Consider the following 22,865-nt stretch of genomic DNA (forward strand, 5'->3'; position numbering starts at 1 on the left):
ATATGTTATTTATAGATGAATACATATGTTCTTCAGCAGTCTAACTATTCAGACTAATATAGAATCAATCTGGTTATATTATAAATTTTTGAAGTTAATATGGCAAGCATCTGACAGTGTCTTCTCCACCTACAGCCAACAAAATTAAAACTATACACTTAGATTGTAAAGGACTTCTGGCATCCCTGAGTCATAAACTCTAGAAACATACAGTCAGAAGCCCAAATGAAAGGACTAGGCATTGCCTTCTGTCTTTTTCTCATAATCTAGTCTGATTTTATTGAACTTTTATAAGAAACAAAAGGCAGAGGTTTTAAGCCATCAACTGCTGCTTAAGGCTTCTATTACATTCTGGTTGCAGAGATTTAATTGGTGAGACTCAGTATTTCAAGTGGCAGAGTAGATTTTTAAAAAGTGTGCTGTCCAATTTTATAAATCACACAATCTCAGTCTGTGAATGGCATGATGATATGAAATAGACAATACATTCTATTGTATTACACTCTTTCCATTTTGTTCAAAACGACACATTTTGCTCTATTTGTGTAAGAACCTCCACAGTATCAACTCAAACATATACTTAGTCAATGGTTATACTAAGTGGAAAAAAGACTCCTCCCTTCATGAAATAAGCAGCTAACTCTGCATTCTTATGATAAATTACAAAGACACCTTAAGTGATTATAGACAGTTTCATAAAATGGATAAGAGTTCTGTTCACCTAATGAAGTAACAAAAGAGTAATTACTAAGTGGAGCCTTTGACCGAAAGTTTTTGTATACAATTTGTCTTTTAATTATAGAAATCAATTTGCTGCTGAAGTAGCAGCAAAACTGGAAATAAAGTAAGGAACTAATCCTCAAATGTTTGCTTGCTTATCATCCTAAATATAAGCAACCATCGTGTGACCTTTGAAACAATATCAGTTAAAGACTTCCTACATGTGTGTCAACTCTTGAAATTCTAGTCCAAGATGTGTCAGCATTTTTTATTGAAATTGGTCTTCACATAAAATACAGACCAGCTTGGAGCCTAAGGCTTCTTTCTCTGAAACCAGATACCAGTTGAAGTAAACACAGTCAAATAAGAGGAGGGAAAAAAACATCTTGAACTAATTAGACAAATTTCCTACATCTCTAATTTGCACAAAAAAGATACCACCATATGTGGTAGTAGAGGATTTGCCTCCAGTGATTTGCTTTATATAGATAGGCAGATCATACAATCTTACTTGCTTTTCTAAAGATGTATACATTTTTGCAATTTCATTCCCCTGAAATGGAACATGGATGCAAACTAGACATGATGATGATAATAATTGTGTGCAAACTGTTTAACCAAAGTTACATAATTTGGTGTGATAGACCAGGGATGTTAACTTGGTTTGGAAATACCATATCATGGATAAACCAAGAATTTTAGATGCCAACATGCACATGCACTCTCCCTCCCCCCCCCAAAAAAAGAGGTTCAACTTATCTGTGGATGGGTTTCTCTGTGTTTTTATTAATAAAATACATGTATATTGATACAATAATACGTTTCCAAAGTTCCTGTATTTGCAATATATATTTGCATGTAAGTCCACCCACAGATCCTCAAAATTTAAACCAAAATATCATGAAAAATGCAGGTCAGCTTTTCTGCAGATAGTACTCCCCCCACCCCTAGTATTTTGGTTAAAAACTCTAGAGTTGGTTTATCTGTGGATGGGCTTGTATGTCAGCAATTACAGAACATAATGTCTCAATTATGAAATTGCTAACTTAACAAGCTTCACAATGCGGTTATTAAGGATGGTAAGCATTATTTATGACATGAAGTCATAAATGTTAGTGGACATTTCATCTTTCATTATTCATAAGGCAACGAAGAAACCCAAGAAGACAAGCCGGGTTCTTCCACACTGAGTTTATATTTTAGAAAGATCTTCCCCCTAAACCTTGAATAACATGCAGAGGGTACTGTATCTTATTAGATAAACTTATTTCAAAGGATCATGTCTTAAATTATTGAGCTAAATTTATTGGAAGGGTTAGCAATTGTTTATTGTTTCTGGATTATGTTGTGTCTAGATTTTTTAAATTCTAGATTGTAAATCATTCAGAATTTGGTTTCAAATAGGCTGCTATACAAATGTCTTAAATAAATAAATAAAAATTTAATTTAAAACTACCATCTTGTACTTGATGGATTTAGACTGACTTCCCCAAATCAATGAACTGTATCTGTTAACACAATGAGAAGTGGCTGTTATTATTCCTAAAGTACAGTGCATGGAAAATGCTAAAATAACTCATGTGTATAATTATGCTTTAGTTTATGGCTAACTAAATGTCAAATCAAAAATTAAAAAGTACCATGAGTCCTTCCTGTTTTCATACAAGTATTCTAAAAATAGAACAAAGGCTCTGTAAATGATGCAGTTACTGCTCGTGAGTATTACTACAGAATGAATAAATTTTATATAAATCAAAAAGAACAATGCTAAAGCATAAGCAACCACTTAGAAAGTGTTATAGCTGAGAACGGATCATTTAAGAAAAAGGAATAATCTTAAAATAGATGTAAAAGTATTGGTTTTTATAAAACAGGATTGAGAAATCCTAATTCTTTAATTCCCTTTATTTTGTGTATTGTAAGCAAGTAATTTATTGCAATCATTAAAAAGAAAAAATAATTACAATAATTTTAAAGCACGGAAAAGAAAAAGTAACAGATTGACATGTGCTCAAAATTTTGTGTGAACCAAACTGTTCTGTCTCTTAGGTTTGCATACTGATATTCCAACTCACTTTAAAATTAGTCAGCTGTTTTTAAAGGTGAAAATCCAGATGCATATTTTACTTCAAAGTTCAGAAGCCTGCATATTCATTAATGTAACTCTGGGGACAGAAGCCCAGAAAAATTATGTCAAAAATTCTTTTTGAGGATTGAAACGAAAATCTGGGGGAAAAAGAGCTAAGATCAATTTCTTTCCTAATTATTCAGAGGGTTTTTCCCTACAGGTTTTCTAGAAAACAATCTACAAACTGGCTCAGTACATTAGTTTTAGTTTACAGAACTCGAACTTCCAAGTAATTACCTCTTCCTAACCATCTTAAACTTTACAGAGTAAACACAGATTTGATTAAACAAATATTAGCTTCTATACAAGAGTGCACGACTGCATCATATTTGCTGAACTGGGGTGTGTGCTGCAACAGTGCAAGGTTAGCAGTAATGAAAGGGAGCTCTCTTTAGTAGAAGACTTTATCCTCTCAAGCCTATAAATGGCCTCAGGCCACACCATTAAATTAACAGTAAGCCAAAAATATTAATCACTAGACATGAGCTGCTGCCTCAAGACTATGATAGAAGTAGGAGAGCCAAATTATTCAAGAAGCTTAGAATGAACTTTAAATGGTTATTAATCAGGAACAAATGTGAACAACTAAAAAAGAGGACAATTTTAGATTTGGAGGACAGAATGATATAAATTATCTTAGCTTATAATTAAATATTCTTGAACAATTGAAAACTAAAAACAAATATTGGAATGCTAGAAACAACATGGGATGAAATAACTATTTTATCCTAGTTGTTTCAAATATTCCAATATATTGAGATTTGTTTTCAAAAATTTCTCCATGTCACAATCATATAGAGAATATGTTCGCTAATAAAATTAGAAAAACAGATTCCAACCCCACTGGTATTGACTGAACTGAAGTAATAAGATGAATGGGAATGATTGAGGATCAGGTAACTACTTATTAGTTTGTTCTTGGGTCATGGTTACTGTCATTTTAAATTCTTTGCTGTAGAGAAGCTAAACTGAACTATACCAACATAGGTTGTAACATAATGTTGCCCCTTATGTGTTGGGTTTCCACATACAAATACATTGTTCATTGCAAAAATATGCAATGTGTGCACCTTTAAACAGTTCTAATTTTTAAAATTTTAGGTATACTTCATAAGATATAAAGATGTAATATTAGTATTCCTTCTAGTACTAGAGGATTAAAACTATTCTTTTAAAAAATAATAGCAATTTATAAGTGATTGCTAGAATATATCCAGATATTTGAATATAGAGAGAGATATGGACTGAGTTGAAATTTCTGAGAGAAAAAATCAACAGTTATTTTGGCAGATAAAGGACTTAATTCTTGAAATTTTAAATTATAGTTTACAACATTTTATAATGTACTGAACACTATGCAAATTTTTGGATAGGTATTAAACACGGAAAACTGGGTTGATGTCATGTGGTCATATATCAAGGCAGCTGTCATTTGGATTTAAATAATTTCATATATTAAATTTGTTTTGGAATATTATAATTTTACATTATATTATACAATAAATCGTGCAGGTGCTTATGAATTGTATACCTATGGCTACAAAACTAGCAGGATAACAATGGAAAAGGATATTGCATCCTTTTTCTAGTTGCAAAATGAGCCTGATGCTACAAAAGTCACTGCTGGACCCCACTATACTAGACACTTTTTATCCACTATTTCATATAGTTAAATAACAGCTTCAGAATGCCTTCAAGGAAGCATATTGTCTAGATATTTTCCAGTCGGGATTCAGGCCCAGCTATGGGGCAAAAACAGCATTGGTCATGGTTATTGATGACCTAGATGGGGCAGTATATCTATCTTTGTTTTATTTGATTTCTTGGCAGATTTCAATACTATTGACCATGATCAACATTGCGTTGGTTCGCCTCCTTCCTTAAGAATCCATTCCAGTCATTCATGACGGGAGAAGTGATACCCTCAACCTAAGTGAGATGCCACAGAATTTGATGCTTTCTCCTTTTATCTACATGAGGCTTCTGGGTGAGCTTATCCATCACCATTTGGTGTAGTACCATAAGTATGCTGATGATATTCAGTTTTACATTTCTACCTTTAGTAAATTAAATGAAGCCCTGACCTGGTGGCTGGAGGCTGTGAAGGTCTGAATGGGAAACCACAGGCTTCAGCTAATCCTTGCAAGACTGAGTGGCTTTGGTTTTTCAGGCCCTCTCTCCAGGACTATGCCATCTTTGATGCTGGATGCAGTTGTACTATCCCAGACAGACCCAGTGTGAATCTTGGGGTTCTCCTAGATTCATAACTTCTGCTTGATGAGTAGATGGCAGTCATGTCTAGGAGAGCCTTTACAAAGTTTTGTCTTGTGTGCCATGTGTGAGCAGTCCTGTTTACAATTCACTCATGCCATAATCACCTCCAAATTGGATTACTGCAATGCACTCTACAAGGGGCTGCCCTTGAAGAGTATCCAGAAACTTCAACAGGTACAGGATGTGGTGACATGGACAGTAATGCACGCTTCTGGTACAGAACATGTTACAACTCTATCCAAGAGCTGCACTGCTTGCCTATTAACTTCTGTATCCAATTCAAGTTGCTGGTTTTAATCTTTAGAACCCTTCATCGAGTGGGACCAGGCTATCTGAGGAACCAAGTTACCTTTTCCTACTTGCCCCATCAGATCTGGCAGAGAAGGCATGCTGTGGATACCACTGACCAGGGATCTACATGTTAGGTTCCGGCGTTCACGTTGCATACAAACAGACATTCAGTTTGTTTGGTGAAAAACTTTTATCTCTATCTAAGAAACTACTTGATAACCAGCACTAAATGACAATGATACAAAGGTAATCAAATCCAAGTCAGTTCTAACCAAATTAACACCATCACCTATATATAGGTGAATGGGGTGAATATGTATATATACATATACATATACATATACATATACATATACATATACATATACATATACATATACATATACATATACATATACATATACATATACATACATACATATACATACATACATACATACATATATATATATATATGCACACATACACACACACACACACACAAACACACATATATACCATTACCCCACCCAGCTCCACCCACAACTCCACCCAGATGGCACCCACCCACCATCACCAATCATGACCTACGCTCTCAGCCACACACCCCACTCAGTGTCATCAGAGCCTCTTTCCTGGTTAACCGCATCTGAGCAAAAGAGTTACATCAGAGTAGGCAGTTGCACCCAAGTAGAAGAGCCACATGCAGCTACAGGCTCAATCGACATCAGAGAGGCAACATCAACGTTAGTTAGTTCTTGTGTTCAAAGAACCATAAAGCACAAAAGAAAAGTGTACATTCTACCACTCTATACAAGCTGTTAAAAATGAAATTATTTTGAATCATTCGAAAAGGATATGAAACTTTACAAACCTTTTTATACGTTTTCTCCTCATTTTGTTTTTCAGAAGGGGGATCTCCATTTTCAGCTATAGTCTGCATCTGAAAATATTTAAAAGCACAAATGTGTTTTATTTGTAGTGTTCTAGCTCACCTTTCCCAAAAATGTAAGTCAAATTAAATAAAACATCAAATATAATACATCAATGTACAAGGAACAACTAGTTTAAAATCAATAATCATATGGTAGTGCCGCTAAATTATGCCAGACTATCGGTTTTATAGATTGACACTTGTGGACTTTGTTATTATTTCTCCATTCTCTGTATAATTTGGGGAGCCGTAATTTCTAAGCCAAATTGTACCTCTGGATAATCACAGCATCACAGAATATTCTAAATACTATTGTTTTCACCTAGGCTTTCTTAACAAGCATAAAGCAGAGTTTTAGTCCTGGAAAAACCTCTTTTATTTACACGACTGTGAATTCCTTTTATTCACAGTCAGCAAGGCTTGGCAAACAGTCTTTCAGAGGAATATTTATCAACACGAACCATATCTCATTGGTGAGCTGTCAGATAATTAGTTTCCAAATGCAGAGCAAGGCAACACTTGGCACAGAGTCTCTTATAGTCACAAACAGAACTTTCCACTCTTGAAACAATCGAAGGAACAAATTGTTTCCTGCAAAAGCCCACTCCCCATTCGCTCCTCTTTTGTTTCCTATGGGAGGGGCCAATCACCTCCAAGGTGTGCCTTTACTCCCAAGTTGACTCTGCTTTTTTAGTTGTTCTTGTCTTCTGGCAGGTCTGCGCATGGGCACACAGGGAACAGGTACCTCTGCCTCACTGCTGTCTAGCTCCCTCTCTGCCTCCGACCAGAGCCCTCGCTTGAGTTTTCCTCAGCCCCCAGGACTGGCCCATGTTCCTCCCCAACCTCCTTACTGTCCAATTCTGCTGCCAGTTCCTTGAGCCACAACAGCTATTAAAAGGCACAGCAATAATAACAACTCTGGAAAGACTTCATCTGATGTCTGAAAGATAGTAACTAAGAGAACAAGAAAGGGGCCTGTAATAAAGACTTTAATTGGTGGGAGATTCATGTTGTAAAAGATAATCCTTCAAATGTATTAGTCCCAGTCCTTTTAAGGTTTTAAACACTAAAATCAATCCTCAACGAGACTGGAAACAAATCAATAGCAATGTACTTCTCTGAATGCCAGGTTGATAATATGCTCAGGACAGTCAGTGCTAGTAAATAATGTGGTTCCTCTAATGGTGAATCAAACCAATACTTGCCAAGGGAAATCCTAAAAGCAATGCATTCCTAATCTGATCATTACTGAAGCATGAGTAATAACAGTCAAACCATGTCTCTCCAACAAATGAGTTCAACAACAGAGCAACCAAAGCCACATGGAACATAATAAAAAGCTACCTTTAGCTCCTTTATAAGAAAAATTGTTTATAGGAATCTTAGTCAAAACAAAGCAAAAATTTGCACTAATAGTTCTATCTTATTTTAATAATCAGTGATGGCCATTATATTTTATGGTCACTACATTCACCCAAATGGCCCACTGGATTGCATGGATGAATTATAATCCTAACCTAATATGGCTACCATAGCTGGGGGCCTGCTCAGGTCTGTTTGGCTTCAGAGTTTATACAACTATATATACCCTTGTGCACTTATCTGTTTCTGTCCCATGGAGAACAACTACAACTATTTAGGCAAACCAGCCCCTTCAACTTTGTGCAGGAATTCAAAATTAAAACATCCAGGACAGATGAGTGTCTAGCCTCTACTATACATCCGATGAGTTTTTATATATAAATTATATGCAACATTCCCAGTGATCCTTAAAATATCTCTGGATCATTCCCTTTCTGTTCTGCTGTGGAGAGATGCTTGGGGTGTTTCCCTGCCAATGCCAATAGCATTGGCAAAAATGTCATGAGCACATCAGAAAATCTGTTTTACATCTAACCAACAATAGATATTTAATGTAATTCCTATTTCTTTATGCATAGAACATGCACAAATATCAGTGAAAAGAGATAGATGAAACAGCAAATAAGGGGAAAGAAAAATATTAGTAAACCCACCAAGATAAATACCAATTAGAAAGTTTAAAAATTTTAGTGGCAAGCAAAGAGTCAGGAGGTCACAAAGACATGAATAAGTATGGGTTTTTGAAAAGTCTGTCTCCTATGTTCCAATGAAAAGCTTTCTAGGGTATCTTAATGAACAGATAAACTGGTAGAGAATATGATTGCATTTTCTTTATCCTAGACTTAAAATGTTCAGCTCTTTTTCTTTTAAAAAGCATTTTTTCTATTTTTTTTTAAAAAGCACTCACTAAAATGCTAGCGTGGGCCTGCAAGTTGATATAGTTACTACATAACGGTCATAATGTCCTCTCATAGATAACATCTTCATTTAAGAAAAATCATTAAATAGCTCATCTGGCTTCACAAGCTGATTGCAAAGCAACATTTAGAAGATGGAGGTTCATAGTTCATGCTATAAATATTCCTTTACTAAACTCTTCTTTGAAATTGAAATGTGCTAGTTAACAGACTGATGCCTACATTGAACATATTATTAGTCAAAATGCATATCCTTCTTATTTAGATTGTTGATCTGCTCTTTTGGTCACCCAAAGAGCTATGTTAAACTATGAACATAAAACAAGATGTTTATAAACTGCCCAGACTTTGCATACATTAGCAACCACTTACTCAATGATTCTTCGAGGTTACAATAAAGCTGAATGCCAGAGACTTATGACAGGTCCTTGAAGTTGTGGTCATTGCAGTGTCTCCATGATCATGTGACTATACTTCGAGCACTTGGCAATTGGCTCTCATTTACAACAGTTGGAGAGCCCATAACCAGAACATTGCCATTTGAGACTTTCCCTACAAACTTCTCACATGCAAAGTCAAGTGGGAAGCCAGCAGGGAAAGTCACAAGTCTCCCCCATAAGTCACTCTTGCTGCTTTTTTTTCCTCAAGAGACCAAGGGTAGGATGAGTGTGGGGCCAAGGCAGGCAACTGCCTGCCCAGTTGCAGTCAGATGATGGCACAGTGCCACTCCCCTGTCTGCGCCCATCTCACCCCACATAACATAAATTCTGGTTCTAATTACCATATTTAATCAAAGGCTACCTGTAATCACAAATACTCTGTTTCCCCGAAAATAAGACCTTCCCGGATAATAAGCCCAATCGGGCTTTTGAGCGCATGCACTAAAATAAGCCCTCCCCCCAAAATAAGCTCTCCCTGAAAATATTGCAACACAGCAGCAGCCCTGAGGTGACCACGCTCACCACCTCCTGCACCTCAAAAATAATAAGACCTCCCCGAAAATAAGGTCAAAAACTTATTTCAGGCGTCAAAAGAAAATAGGTCCCTGTCTTATTTTCGGGAAAACACGGTATATTTTTCAATTCTTACTGTAGGCTTAATAATAGCAACAGGTAGTAACGGTTATTAATAATATTAGAATGCATGTACCTTTCTTAGCTATGTTACAAACAGCCTGCAGTTGAGAGAGGGAATCAGCCCTTTCATTGATGCTGTCAATTTTTCCAGGACACTGTTAAAAAAAAAGGACTTTGTTAACCAGGGTAAATTATTTTAAAAATATTTTTATATAGAATAACAATGAACAAAAAGCAGGGCTCTACACACACACACACACATACACACACACAGAGATCATTTATGTGTTATTACATTCATACCAATGGTGGTATTCTATTTTTTTTACTACCAGTTCTGTGGGCGTGGCTTGGTGGGCGTGGCAGGGGAAGGATACTGTAAAATCTCCATTCCCTCCCCACTCCAGGGGAAGGTTGCTGCAAAATCCTCATCCCCCCCCTTGATCAGGTGGGACTTGGGAGGCAGAGAATAGATGAGGTGGGGCCAGTCAGAGGTGGTATTTACTACTCAAAATTTCCGCTACCGGTTCTCCAGAATTGCTGAGAACCTGCTGAATACAACCTCTGATTCATACATTATTTATGATCATTCTAATTACAGGTGGTGCTTGACTTACAACCTACCCGAAAAAGGGGAGTTATGACCCAGATATGAAGTTCTGATAACCAGTTCCATCTCCCCCCCCCCCATGGTTACATGACCACACTTCAGGTGCTCGGCAACATTTATGGCCATTTGCAGTGTCCTGCAGGCACATGATCGCATTTTATGAGTTTTGCCGAAAACCAACACGGGATTGTATTTATGATTGTGGCATTTGCTTCACAACCACAGCGTCTGCACTTATGACTGACACATTCGTTTAATGACCCCTGTGAAAAAATATATAAAATTGTGTTGCACACGTGATTGACCTGTTTTATAACCATCACAACATATAATAGGCAGGCTCTATTACAGTCATAGGCCAAGGACTATTCCATTACACATTTAGGGAAAGCAATTGATGCATGTTCCGTTGCAGAACATTACTAAAATATATTGAAGGAGAATTTATTTCAGTAGACCTTTGTGAGGCTGTTTTAAAGATACATGAAAAGGGATTATAATGCTAGTTAGCTCATTCACATAGTAGGTTCACTGTACGCACGAACAGAATATAATTACAACAGCAAAACCACATATGTTCTGAGGGAGGACTGATAGGTTTATAATCAGTTGTCATATCTTAGCTTTACCTATCAAGCTTCTGAGATCTTCCAATACGAAAATGGACTACAGGCCCAATGTAAACTGTTCTATATTTCTTATCTGCTTCTCTATTAACTGGGAAAATAAGAAATTTACTACTGTTCATGCATCCAAATTTATTACTCTTCAAGCACAAAACACTGTATATGGTAACCTGCTCCTAGTTTCTGCTCCTAGTAAACATTGTTTTATGTTCTTGGAATACTGCTCTGACAGGTCCAGATGCACTGCTTCCTATAAAAAGGAAGAGATGAAGACACTAAAAGATCTAATGACTGAGAACTGCGTCTCAGTCTTGGGCAAAGAAACTTTTAAAAAATAAATCTTTTTTCAATATTTTTTCCTATAGGTATAAATATACGGTAATGACATTTTAAAAAGTTATTCCATATAATCATGTAACCTTGTACCTGGACATTTTTTGTTATGGTAAAATTTATGTAATCCTAGGATGCAATGATGATAATTTATATTTAATGAATACAATGTCAAACAACTCTGTGGTTATATTTAACCAATTAAGAGATATTTTTATACACTATAATATACTAGCTAGTCTTTATGGTGGCATAAGATCATATTTATTTTTACAGTAATAGATTAGAAATATATAATGAGCAATTAATTAACTACTGAAACTATACTCCAAGAAAATAAAGCTATTTTGAAATGCAAAGCTAGGAAATGGTATGTTTTGACCAAGCGTTATATAAGAATGTTTAAAATTCTTTTTGATATAACCATTTGCACTGCATACTAAATAAATCCTTAGAAAAAAAAAGTCCCCCCCCCATGCCAAATATCAGTTTTTGACATGTTACACTGCCATGATGGGTAATATTAGTAAATTCCCAATACTTAGGAAATAACTGGGGCAAAATATTTTTTTTCCATGCTGGATCTTAATAAACTCTACATACTATGATCATTTAAGGGCCTTTATATCAAAGAATCATACTGTTTACACAACAAGCAGACTCTCTCATCTATCCTTGCACTCTGCCTACATAGAGGTGGATTTATATGCAGTTTTTCCCCTTGGCTGTCAAAGCATATTTCTATGCATACCAACTTAAAAGGAAATGTCTTCAGAAAAATTAATTCAATGCTACCCTGAAATAACTAAACCAAACCAAGTACAATATAGCCTTGAACTTTCCATCCAAGAATATTTGGGATGTAACAGAGGCTTGCTTATTCCCAATTTATTTGGAGAAAATTCTTCCTGTTTAATGTGGGAATTCATATTGCCAAGGTAAAGAAGGCATTGATTTCTTTAGCATCATAAATACATTTGCAAATTAAACTGAATTAAATAAATCTGGGGTCTCCAACCTTTTGGTCAAATATCACAAGTGTGTGCGTGCGTCTGCATGTATGCATATGTGAGAGAAACAGCTTAGGGCTTGAAAGACAAATGACTTAGGGTGCAATCTGCCATAAAACAATGCTTCCTAATTTAACCACTTGTGTATTCATATTTGTCCTTGCCATTATCATCTGAAGAATCACAAACCAAACTGTTTGCTTGTAATCTTCAGTTGGGCAAAACTGGAAGGTTTAGGGTAGCAATGGACTTGCTTTGGAACAGAGACTAAAATATGAAATTACACAGCAATGGATGGTGAGGGAAGAGTGAGGAAGCAATTCGAATGCCTGCTTCCAAGACAGGGCTGGCTGAGATTACCAACAATTGATGGGTGAGCCCTTTTTCTCCTTGGAGGGAGAGGACCCTTAGGGATATGCTGAAATCAGGAGTGGGGTGCAATTTTATTGTGGTCCATGACTCCCTTTGTTCCCCCTCCCCTCAGCAAAGGAGGGAGGGCAGCTAAGAAAGAGGAGTGATTTCTGGCACTCCCTATCAGCTTCCCACAAGCAACATCAATGGGGAAGTCAGTAGGAAGTCAGAAATTGTTCCCATTTCCATTGGTCATTCTATTTCTCTGTTTAGATGTGAGGATGACCCAATGAGTCACAGGTTATTTAATAGAATTTTCCTCTGGTAAGTATTTTCCCACCATGAGAAAAGGATAGCACTTGGCCAATCCTACCTGAGTTCAAAACTAGGTGGAACTGGGCTTGATCAGAACTTGAATCTAAGCAATAAAAAACACCAGAGTACAGCTTAAATGAGGAACTAGGAGGAGGAAACAGCAAAGGATGTTCATGCTACTGCCAAGAAAACAGCATGGTTGTGTTCATGTTATCACCAGAGATCAAGCTCCACTTAAAAAAATTTTTTTTTACTTCTGGGTGGGTCTAAGGAAATGAGCCTAAAAATTTTATTATCATTTAAGACAGATGAAATACCCTGGTTCTCAAATCAACAAGAGTTCTGTATTAAGTGTACATTTTGTCCAAATTAGATCCTTTAATTTTCCCTCCGGCACAGTGGGTCATTTTCCTTTTCATCTGCAGAATAGTTTTTTGTTGGAATGCATGTCCACCAATTCTTGTCACTTCTTTGCAGAACCTCTTTGATTACAGCAAAAGGACATTCCTGGAGTGCCATAGTTTTTGAGCTGCCCAGCATGATGCCAACCAGTCTTTTCATAAACTTCAGAATAAATAAACAACAAGAAAAATATATTATGGGGCAATGCCAATGGGCCTGAGGACTCTGGGGAGGGCTGAACTAGTGGGATAGTTGACTTATTGTTAACATTCTTCTGCCTATTAGTTTTTTCAGTCTTAGTTTTGTTTTTATCATTTTTAATTCTTTTTAATAATGATTACATAACGGTTTTAAACAATGACTGCTTTATATTTCTACTGTTTTGTTGGATTGGTGTATGTTACACAGAATTGTTTTCTATGAGATGGCGGCCATATAAATTAGATAGATAGATGATAGATAGATAGATAGATAGATAGATAGATAGATAGATAGATAGATAGATAGGAATTAAAACGTAGAAGACTGGGACAAGCTGCTTATGAAGATCTACTTGAGATATTATTCAGACAAGCATTTACTAAAAGGTAAGGAACTATAGAGAAAAACTGTTTTGTTGAAGTTCTGGATGAATCCTCTACATTTTATAAGTTGCAGGAATAAACCAGATTGCTCAGACATATATCTCTTTAATAACATGCCAACTGAAATCCTATTAAATGCCATCCAACAAACAGAATAAAACAATTCTTGCTTAAACATGTGGAATTATTAATAGCATTAAAAGCTTCTGTATTTAAAGAATCCATATGAATAATCAAACTCATGTTTCAGCAGAAAGGAATGATATCTAAATATATAAATAATATTCTTGTTTCTTTATTTATTCATGACCAAGACTTTTTTTTCCAGAGGAAGTCTTTATATAATTATCTGTAGTAGGAATAACTGGTGAGTACAGCCAGCAAAAAAGTATTTAATGTGCAAAATCTCTAAACTACATTTCTCAAGCAAACAATTTACAAATAAGGACTTGCTTCTTATTTAACAGCAGCATTTCACCTCATCTTTCTTAGTATTATGTGGCTAATTTAACAGCAGTGGATATCAGAATAAAATACAATTTAAAGAATTATAAAAAATAAATCATAATCATGCCCAAAGCTTAGAACATTAAAGAACTGTACTACATCCCCCCCCCTCCAGGAAGTGACTTACTGATTGTAATTGCTACGATGGATGAAGATATTTAAAAACTAAAATATATTTATACTTTATGTACTGATACTGAGTGTTTCTCCAAAACTACAGGGCAACAAACAGTGATAAAAAAATAAAGAGTTATATCCTCAACTTCAGCATCACCAACTGAAACTAAGTACTGCAAGATAGGATATGATTAAACACAAAAAAACGCTCTGTGATTTGAGATAGGAATCCAACACCTCCTTTAGCTGGCTTTCATCCAATGTAGAACATACATGAATATTGAAAGTTACTTTATTGTTAGTTCAAACCAAATCACTTGCTCCAAAAGGCAATGATTCTTCAATGATTCAAGCACTAATTCAAACTGAATCTGAATTCAGAAAACAGGTGCTCTGTCACTAAGGAAACACTCCTTCCCCAAATGGCTAGAACAGTGGAGAAAATGCCTGATGATCATAAGCAAGGAATGTTGCAGTACGTGATTAAAGTGATATTTTAGTTTCTATATAAAGGGAGAAAAGATTAAATAACAATGGCCTATTCAAAGGAGAACCAATCGCTATCAACTGCAAATGTTTCCCCCACAATTGGATATTCATTAAATCTAATGCTGTGTATATGATTCTCTTGTTTCCTAGCTTGGAATTGACCATGTAGCCAGCAATGTCCTCTGTAAATATTCTTTCCATCCCACTGTTTGCACAATCTCATACCGTGAATACCAACTATGGATATACTATACCATACTATGAATACCACCATATCTTATCCCGAATATTATTATGTACTTACAGGTGAACATACTCCAACTTGTCTACACCCACTAGCGTCCAATTTAGTGCACTTCATTTCTGCTAGGATAGTTTCTAGTTTTCTTTAGAGTACATTTTTTTATATTCCAAGTTCCAATTGCATTTCTCCTTGTAAAACAAGAATCTCATTTTTCTATATTGTCACCTAGATTAATATCAGCCTTCTTTGTAGTTTAGTCTGGCTAGGTTATCAGCTCCAGATTTACTCAAAAATGTTTAATTTCCCTCCCCTGCAACCAGTGAAGTGCTTTTTGATTTAGGCAGTCTCATTAACTGACATTCAAGCTGGTCTAAATGTTTTAGCCATTTCCATGCAATTTGCTTGGCAACAATACAGAAGTGGTTTGTCACTGTCCCTCCCCCTCCTACTTTTGAGTTTCTAGGTAGATTTCTTCCCATGTGTTGCAAAACCCCTTCTGCCCTCATTTCCATCATGTGTTACTCTCTGCTTAACTAGTCACTACCAGCAGCTTCCAGAGATTCTCAGGGTTAGTGCACCCACCGAAATATCCCTCAATATCAAGATGGCTTAATAAAAGAAATAGATGATAGGCTATGGCTTTCTCCTTAACAGAACATAGAAAAATATCTGTGCTCACAGAGAAACTTGAGGAAGAGACTCCCATACTCCCAGCCCTTTTTGTAAATATTGTTTATGAAAATCCACACAGCCCTTGCCTGGTGTTTTCGTTTAAACCAATTAAAACTCAGCCTTGCAGCTTTAACTCAAAAAAATCCCAATTAAAGCCATTTTAACCTTGCAGCTTTCATTCCGAAAAGCAAAACTTACCTGTCATGTTGAACAGAGGCTTGACAATTCTCACAAAACATGCATAAGGAATTAATTTCCCCAGAGATGATTCTTAATTTCTATTGGTTAAATGGAAGAATTTTATCTCTGAGTAAAATATATGTGTTATACATACATCTGACAGGCAAAAGCTTTTGAGAAGAATACTATCTCTCCCAGTATATTTACAAAAAATAGTGTACAGGGAGGGAAATATATTATAAGCTGAATCTGTCCTTATGAATAAAACTGTGTGAGACTATGAGACATGTAAACACTGAATACAGATAGCATCCTTTCCTCATTGTATGCATTTTATACACCATGAAATTAAACAAGCAAAATATACAATGGTACAGTCATGAGCTAAGGAATGACTCATATGTTTTACATAAATCTAAATAAACAAGGAAACACAGAATGAATTAAAACTGCTCTTCTGCTAAGAAAAGATCATATTTTAGGCCTTTAGGGCAAAATATACAGACCAAATAGGTAGAACAGATAATGTATCTGTGTGCATGTTTTAAGAGCCGGTTCTTCCAGATGGAGGGCTAGTAATCATTTCCAAACATTACCCGTAATTTTGCAAATGGAATTTCCATTGACTATCTTCTACTCAGAAAACCTTTTAGATATAATTTGATCCAGAAATCAATGGAATTTTCCCCAAATCTCATCCAGCAGTTGTGACATCTACTTTTGTGATAATATTTGTAAAACACTACTTTTTTCGTAATAAATTTCATTTTTCTTATCAACATCACAATCAGTTTATAAAAAGGCACCATTAAAATGTTATCCTGTAATTTACAGGGGAATTATAAGATTGCCACCAGATCTTTTGTATTTTGATTTAGAAGAAAATGTTGCTGGATTCTATAAAGTCTCTTCCTCTTTGTAAATTCAGGATGTGGAAAGGAACTAACTTTGCAGCACATTAAGTTGCACACACCTTTTTTTCTTAGAACACTATTTCCTTCTATGCCAGAAATTCAGATTTTTTTGTCCATACCAGCTGAAATATTGCATGTTTTTACCACAAATTTTCTTGTTACCTAAGGGTGATTTTGAATTTAAAAAAATATTAAATGGAAAAATATAGCCTGTCATTATGTTATTTGGAAGCACTCCTGATAAAATAATGGAATGGATTGGATCCGAACTTACTTCTACTTATATTGACCTGCACCAAATCCCACAAATTCTTCCTTCCCCCGGGGTGGGATTCAGCCGGTTCGCACCGGTTCAGGTGAACCAGATGCTAATTTTGCATCCGGTTCGCCAAACCGGTAGTTAGAAGGACTCACTGGCCCTGCCCACTCCACCCCGCCCCTCCTAGGAGTCTCCACGCAGCCTGTTCATCAATGCAGGTAAGTGCAGGACCTGCACAGAGGCTCTGGGATGGCGGAAATCAGGCTTACCTCATGTTCTATAAGTCCAGAAACGGGCCAGTTTAAACCTCTGAAGCCTGGGGGAGGCCATTTTTGCTCTCCCATTTTTGCTCTTGAGGAAAGCCTCTGGAGCCTGGGAAAGGCAGAAAATAGGCCTACCAGAGGTTCTGGAAGTCCAGAAACAGGCCTGTTCCTGGCCTCTGGAGTCCAGGGGAGACCATTTTCCCCCTCCTGGAGGCTCAAGGAAAGCCTTTGGAGCTTGGGGAGGGCAAAAAATGCCCCCTGCTGTGGTGCAGGAGGCCGAGTAGGCCATGTTCCCCATGGCCAAGCCCATCCAGCAACTGGGCAGAGAACTGGTGGCTAAAATTTTTCAAATCCCCCCCCCCCGCTCTCCCCCTCAAAATCTATTTTCAGAATTAACTGTGAAGAAAACAAAGACACCCAGGAAGAAAAAGTTTCTGAGACCCAATTTATTTTTCTCTCCCTCAGAGTAATTAAATTTAGTTATGATTTCTTGTGACATCCATCTTTAGTAATGTTATTGTTACGACCAAACAGATTTTACAGATTTCTCAAATGTTTCAAAAAACTTTCAACGCTTTTGATCAGGGCATGTAGATAGTACTTTTTAATTATGATAGAAAAATTATCATAAGAATTAGGAGCCCATGGACATCAAAAGGGCTCAGACTGCTTTCCAATCTCCATGGGTCCTATACTTCAAAGAAATCTAATATAAATCTAAGATTTAGGAGCAAAAATATTAGCCTATGTTAACAGAACTTGTATGCAGTACGATCAGAGCAGGACACACATAACTGAATGGCTCTCAGTTGGTGAAGTAGTTAAGAATCAGGCTACAAAATAGGAGACTGTATGTTCTAGTCAAACCTTAGGCACAAAGCCAGATGGGTGACCTTGGGCTTTATTTCACTCCTAGGAAGGAGGCAGTGGCTAATCATTTCTGAAAAATCTTGCTAGGAAAACTGCAGAGACTTATCCAGGTAGTATCCAAAGTATGATTTAACAAAAGAAAGAAAAAGCAACTAACAGGAATCATACAATTAAAACATCTGAATAACTAAACTCTGTGAATAAGAAATTCATTCTGTTCTGGGCACAAGCTGACATTCTTTAAAAATGTTATTTATGGCAGAGAGAAACACATAGCTATATACATCCAATATAAATATTACAAGCATTTCTCCATCAGATGCTCTCTGAAACCATTTTAATATTAGCTAACACTTACAGCAGTAGTCCCCAAACCACGGTCTGTGAACCAGCACTGGTCTGTGGCATGCCAGAAACCAGGCCACGCAAACAAGGTAAGTAAGTAAGTAAATCTTTATTACGGTCAAAGACCAGCAATACACATTAGTTTTTACATTATGTTAAAAAATACTGACATTAAGATATAATTAAAAGACATTGACGTTAAAATGGAAAATAACATACATGTTCTCAGATTGTTCGGGTCACTCCCTGGTTTACCTGCGTGCAACGCTGTTAAGTATAGGAGTAAATATAATGGTCCAAAGATTGTTAGAGATATGTCCAGATAATTGGTACAAGATGACAACTATACTTCTGTAGCCATTTTTTTTCTTATGGACATTGCAGCAGCACAGAACTTTGCCACAGCATACGTGGTAACCGGGTTAGTGTCCTGGAGGAAAAAGCCTAGATAAAAATTGTCTGCTCTCCCTGGCAATCTCTCTAATAAGGGGAGAATATGTGCAGACCTACAAGCTCTGTATAGCTCGCAGTGTAATAGAACATGTGAATTATCTTCCACTTCTTTACTACATATACAAACCCATTCTGCTATAGGTATTCTCTTATACCTGCCCTGGAGGAGTGCTGAAGGAAGAATGTTACATCTGGCTCTGAAGAAAGCTATTCTTTGTTTTGGGAAGATCAGGTCATTTAGATATCTTGCCGATTCCCACACACCCTGTTTGATTCTGTCCCTACTGTGGAAAGGCAACCTATTTAGTACTTCTTGGAACTCCATGTCCCTCATTCTATTGATTACTACTTGCTTTGCTTGATCAAAGCCTAGGGACATTAAGAATACAGGTGAGAGTCCATAAGAGCCCAGCTTGTGATCAATTGCCTGTTTCCAGGGGGAGGAGAAATTGTCAGTCAACACTAGTGGGGACAGTCCCTCTGGAAAGAAATGCATTTTAAGCCAATGAATGATCATCATCTTCCATGCTCTTACTTGAATTTGAGGCATGCCTGTCTCAATTCTTAACTGGGCATTCCATTGGGTGCAGCTAAGATGGCTCTCAGGAATTTGGTTTGTATGGTTTCTAGCAAGTCTCTCTTTGCAAGGATTCCTGTTTGTGCCCCATGCAGAATTTGTGCCAATGTTTTGGCCTCAAAAAGTTTTAAGGCAGCAGGTACTAACTGACCTCCACCTGTATAAAAGAAATGTTTAATTGCATTTGAGGACCTATTGGCTACTTGCAATGTGTGATCCAAGTGTTCCTTCCATATCCCTTGCAAGTGGAAAACCACCCCAAGATATCTAAATGTTCTAACCTGTTCCAAACTATGTCCTTCTATTTTCCAGGAGTATTGGCTTGGTCTTTTAGCAAAAACTAAAATTTTTGATTTATCAAAATTAAGGACCAGATTGTTTTGCCTGCAATACCCAAGTGTTGCCCTAATTGCTCTCTTCAGTCCTACAGGAGTTTGTGAAATGATAGCGGCATCATCAGCATACAAGATAATTGGCACTTTGCGTTTTGCTAGGTTAGGAGGATGGAAATCAGGGTTCTGTAAGAGATCAATCAGGGGATTAATATAGAAGTTAAAGAGGGAGGGGGACAGGATGCAACCCTGCCGTACCCCTTTTTGTACTCTTACTGAGCCGGTTAAACTCCCTTGGGGATTACAACTCACTTTCAAGGTGGAATTGGCATACAATTTTTGTATGAGGAAGAGGAGGCGTTTATCAATAGAGGTGCATTTTAATTTCTCCCAGAGGGTGATCCTGGATATTGAATCAAAGGCCTGCTTAAAATCAAGGAAGGCCACAAAAAGAGAGGATTTTTTTTTTATATGTGTATTTTTGTACTAAATGGTGGAGTACCAAGATATGATCCACCGTCGATCTTCCTTCTCTAAAACTGGCTTGTTCGTCTTTGATTATCCCGTGAAATTAACCAATCTTGAAGTTTATAATTTAGGTGTTTGGCATACAGTTTACTAATAACGCTTAGAAGACTAATGGGTCTATAGTTGCCTGGGTCATTTCTATTACCTTTTTTATAAATTGGTATAATAATTGCTACTCCCCAATCTCTAGGCATATGGCCTGTTTTATCTATAAATATAAACAGTGATGCTAAAAGTGGAGCCCACCAACTGGCATTCTTTTTTATTATTTCTGGCAGGACATTATCAGCCCCGGGTTCCTTATTAGCCTTTAGGGCTCCAATCAACCGGGATATCTCTTCTGGTGTAACAGGGGGCTAGTAAGGAGTTTGGTCCAAACTAGCTTGGCTCTCCTTGGTTACATAGTCAGGATCTGTATAAAGCTCCCTAAAATACTCTTCCCAGGCATGAATCGGAACCTGATTTGTTGGGGGTAGGGGAGGTTTTCCTAATCCCCTGGTGATGTACCAAAAAAGGGATGTATTTTTTGTCCTGACTGCCGTAATTAGTCTATGTCAAGACTCCTTCAGAGCCACACTTTTCTTTTCTTTTAGAAGGTTCTTATATTGTGCTTTCAGCTGCTTTAAGTAGTAAGTGTGATCCTCAAAGGGGCACTTTTACTTTTCTTGTATTCCATATTATGTATACTTTTTAGTTGCATGCAATTTCTATCAAACCAATTTTTGTTCTTTGAAAAAGGCCTTTTGGAGTGAGCTAGTGATCTGTTACTGAGAACCAAATTCAAATTTAAAATTAAGGATTCAAACCCCTCTAGGCAAGATCCTCCACACTTATTTCTTAGTAGAGATGTACGTAGCTCTATGATTTCAGGGGCTAACATCCATTTGGTAACTTCCTTAGCGTTTTTCTCGTTCCATCTAATTTTTATCTGGGTATTTTGAGTCTCTAACTTGGGTAAGTAGGCTGTGCCTGCCCTTAGAGATTTCTGGTGCAATGTGAGAATAAGGAGTATTGTATTATGATCGCTTTCCAGTCGCGAGTCTACCTCCATCTTCTGTAAGAACTTCAGGAGGTCATATCCATTACTCAACTGTGGATTTTCTTCCTGCTCCCCGATATGTATATTCTGCTGGAAAGTCATCCCATGGGGACCCGTTAAGGATACAAAGATCCAAATGTACAGTCATTTGTCTTACACACAAACCTGCCCGATTAGCTTTAGGGTCTTTAAATTGTCTGGAATGCAAAGATTCTCCTGTTACATTTTCATCATAATGAATTTTAAAATGATTAAATAATGCTTGATCATTTGGTCCCATTCTAACGGTTAAGTCCCCCCCTATAATTATTGCAGCTTTGGGGAATTTGGCTGAATAGCCAAGAATAAAATCTTCTATGCTGTCCCAAATCTTGTTAATCACATTATTCCTATTGAGTGGAGGAATATAGATATTAAAAAGGAAAATCTCCACCTGTTTAAATAAGAGTAATGTAGTTACACCCATGGCTGGAAAGGTGGCAGTGGTACACATTTAAATTGCAAGGATGTATTAACTAATGTCACAATATTCCCTTTAGGTCTCCCCCCCCCCCACATTGCTTGGGACAGCTGGGATTGAGTTAACCCAATAACCATCTAACTGAATCTCTGTGGAGGCCCAGGTTTCCTGCAAGAAGAGGATGTCAAATTGTGATATGTAGTCAAAATAGAGTTGGTCTTTTGATGGAACAGGCCAACCTGCTATATTCCAGGTTATAAGGGAAAGTGGGTCAACTTTTGAAGCTCATCAGGAAACTTGATTTATACAAAGGGAAGTTGTCTGGTTGTTACCATGGATTGAGGTGTCACCGCACACCGAATTGGCCTTCTTTAAAAATAGGGAGGACCCATCTAGGTCATGTGTAGACTCTCGAGGAACTTGTTCAGGGTAAGAGGTTTTAGCACCAGCTAACAGAGCTTGCCATTCCGATGCCTCTTCTCTGGGTGTAGGACAAGGCATTATTAGGTCATCTTTCATTCTTTGAGATGGTGGCTCTGACGTGGGTCGCCTCTCAGTTTCTTAGTTTGGTGCTGAAGGTGTCATGGGATATTCACACAGGGATGAAAACATCTCCATCTCTACTGGGATCTCTAATACCCCGTTTGGGTCTTGGGTTCTATTTTCCATGATCTTGTATTCATGTAAACCTTTGTCCTCTGGGG

The 22,865-nt window shown here is 37.0% G+C and overlaps 1 protein-coding gene across 6 annotated transcripts in view; it reads right to left on the reverse strand.

The window, feature by feature from the left end:
• The window catches only part of PIP5K1B (phosphatidylinositol-4-phosphate 5-kinase type 1 beta), an 82,379-nt gene that overhangs the window by 42,484 nt on the left and 17,030 nt on the right, over positions 1 to 22,865 (reverse strand). For all 6 annotated transcript variants that reach the window (XM_014052346.2, XM_087716009.1, XM_087716008.1 and 3 more), the window contains exons 2-3: positions 9,755 to 9,836; positions 6,267 to 6,335 (exon numbers count right to left, since the gene is read on the reverse strand). In XM_014052346.2, coding sequence (XP_013907821.1) covers positions 6,267 to 6,335 — 69 coding nt within the window. In that variant the 5' untranslated portion in view covers positions 9,755 to 9,836. The remainder of the gene's footprint in view (positions 1 to 6,266; positions 6,336 to 9,754; positions 9,837 to 22,865) is intronic.

This window comes from Thamnophis sirtalis, unplaced genomic scaffold (genome assembly GCF_051295495.1).
Source record: "Thamnophis sirtalis isolate CommonGarterSnake01/CBP01778 unplaced genomic scaffold, rThaSir2_p1.2 scaffold_5, whole genome shotgun sequence".
NCBI lineage: Eukaryota > Metazoa > Chordata > Lepidosauria > Squamata > Natricidae > Thamnophis > Thamnophis sirtalis.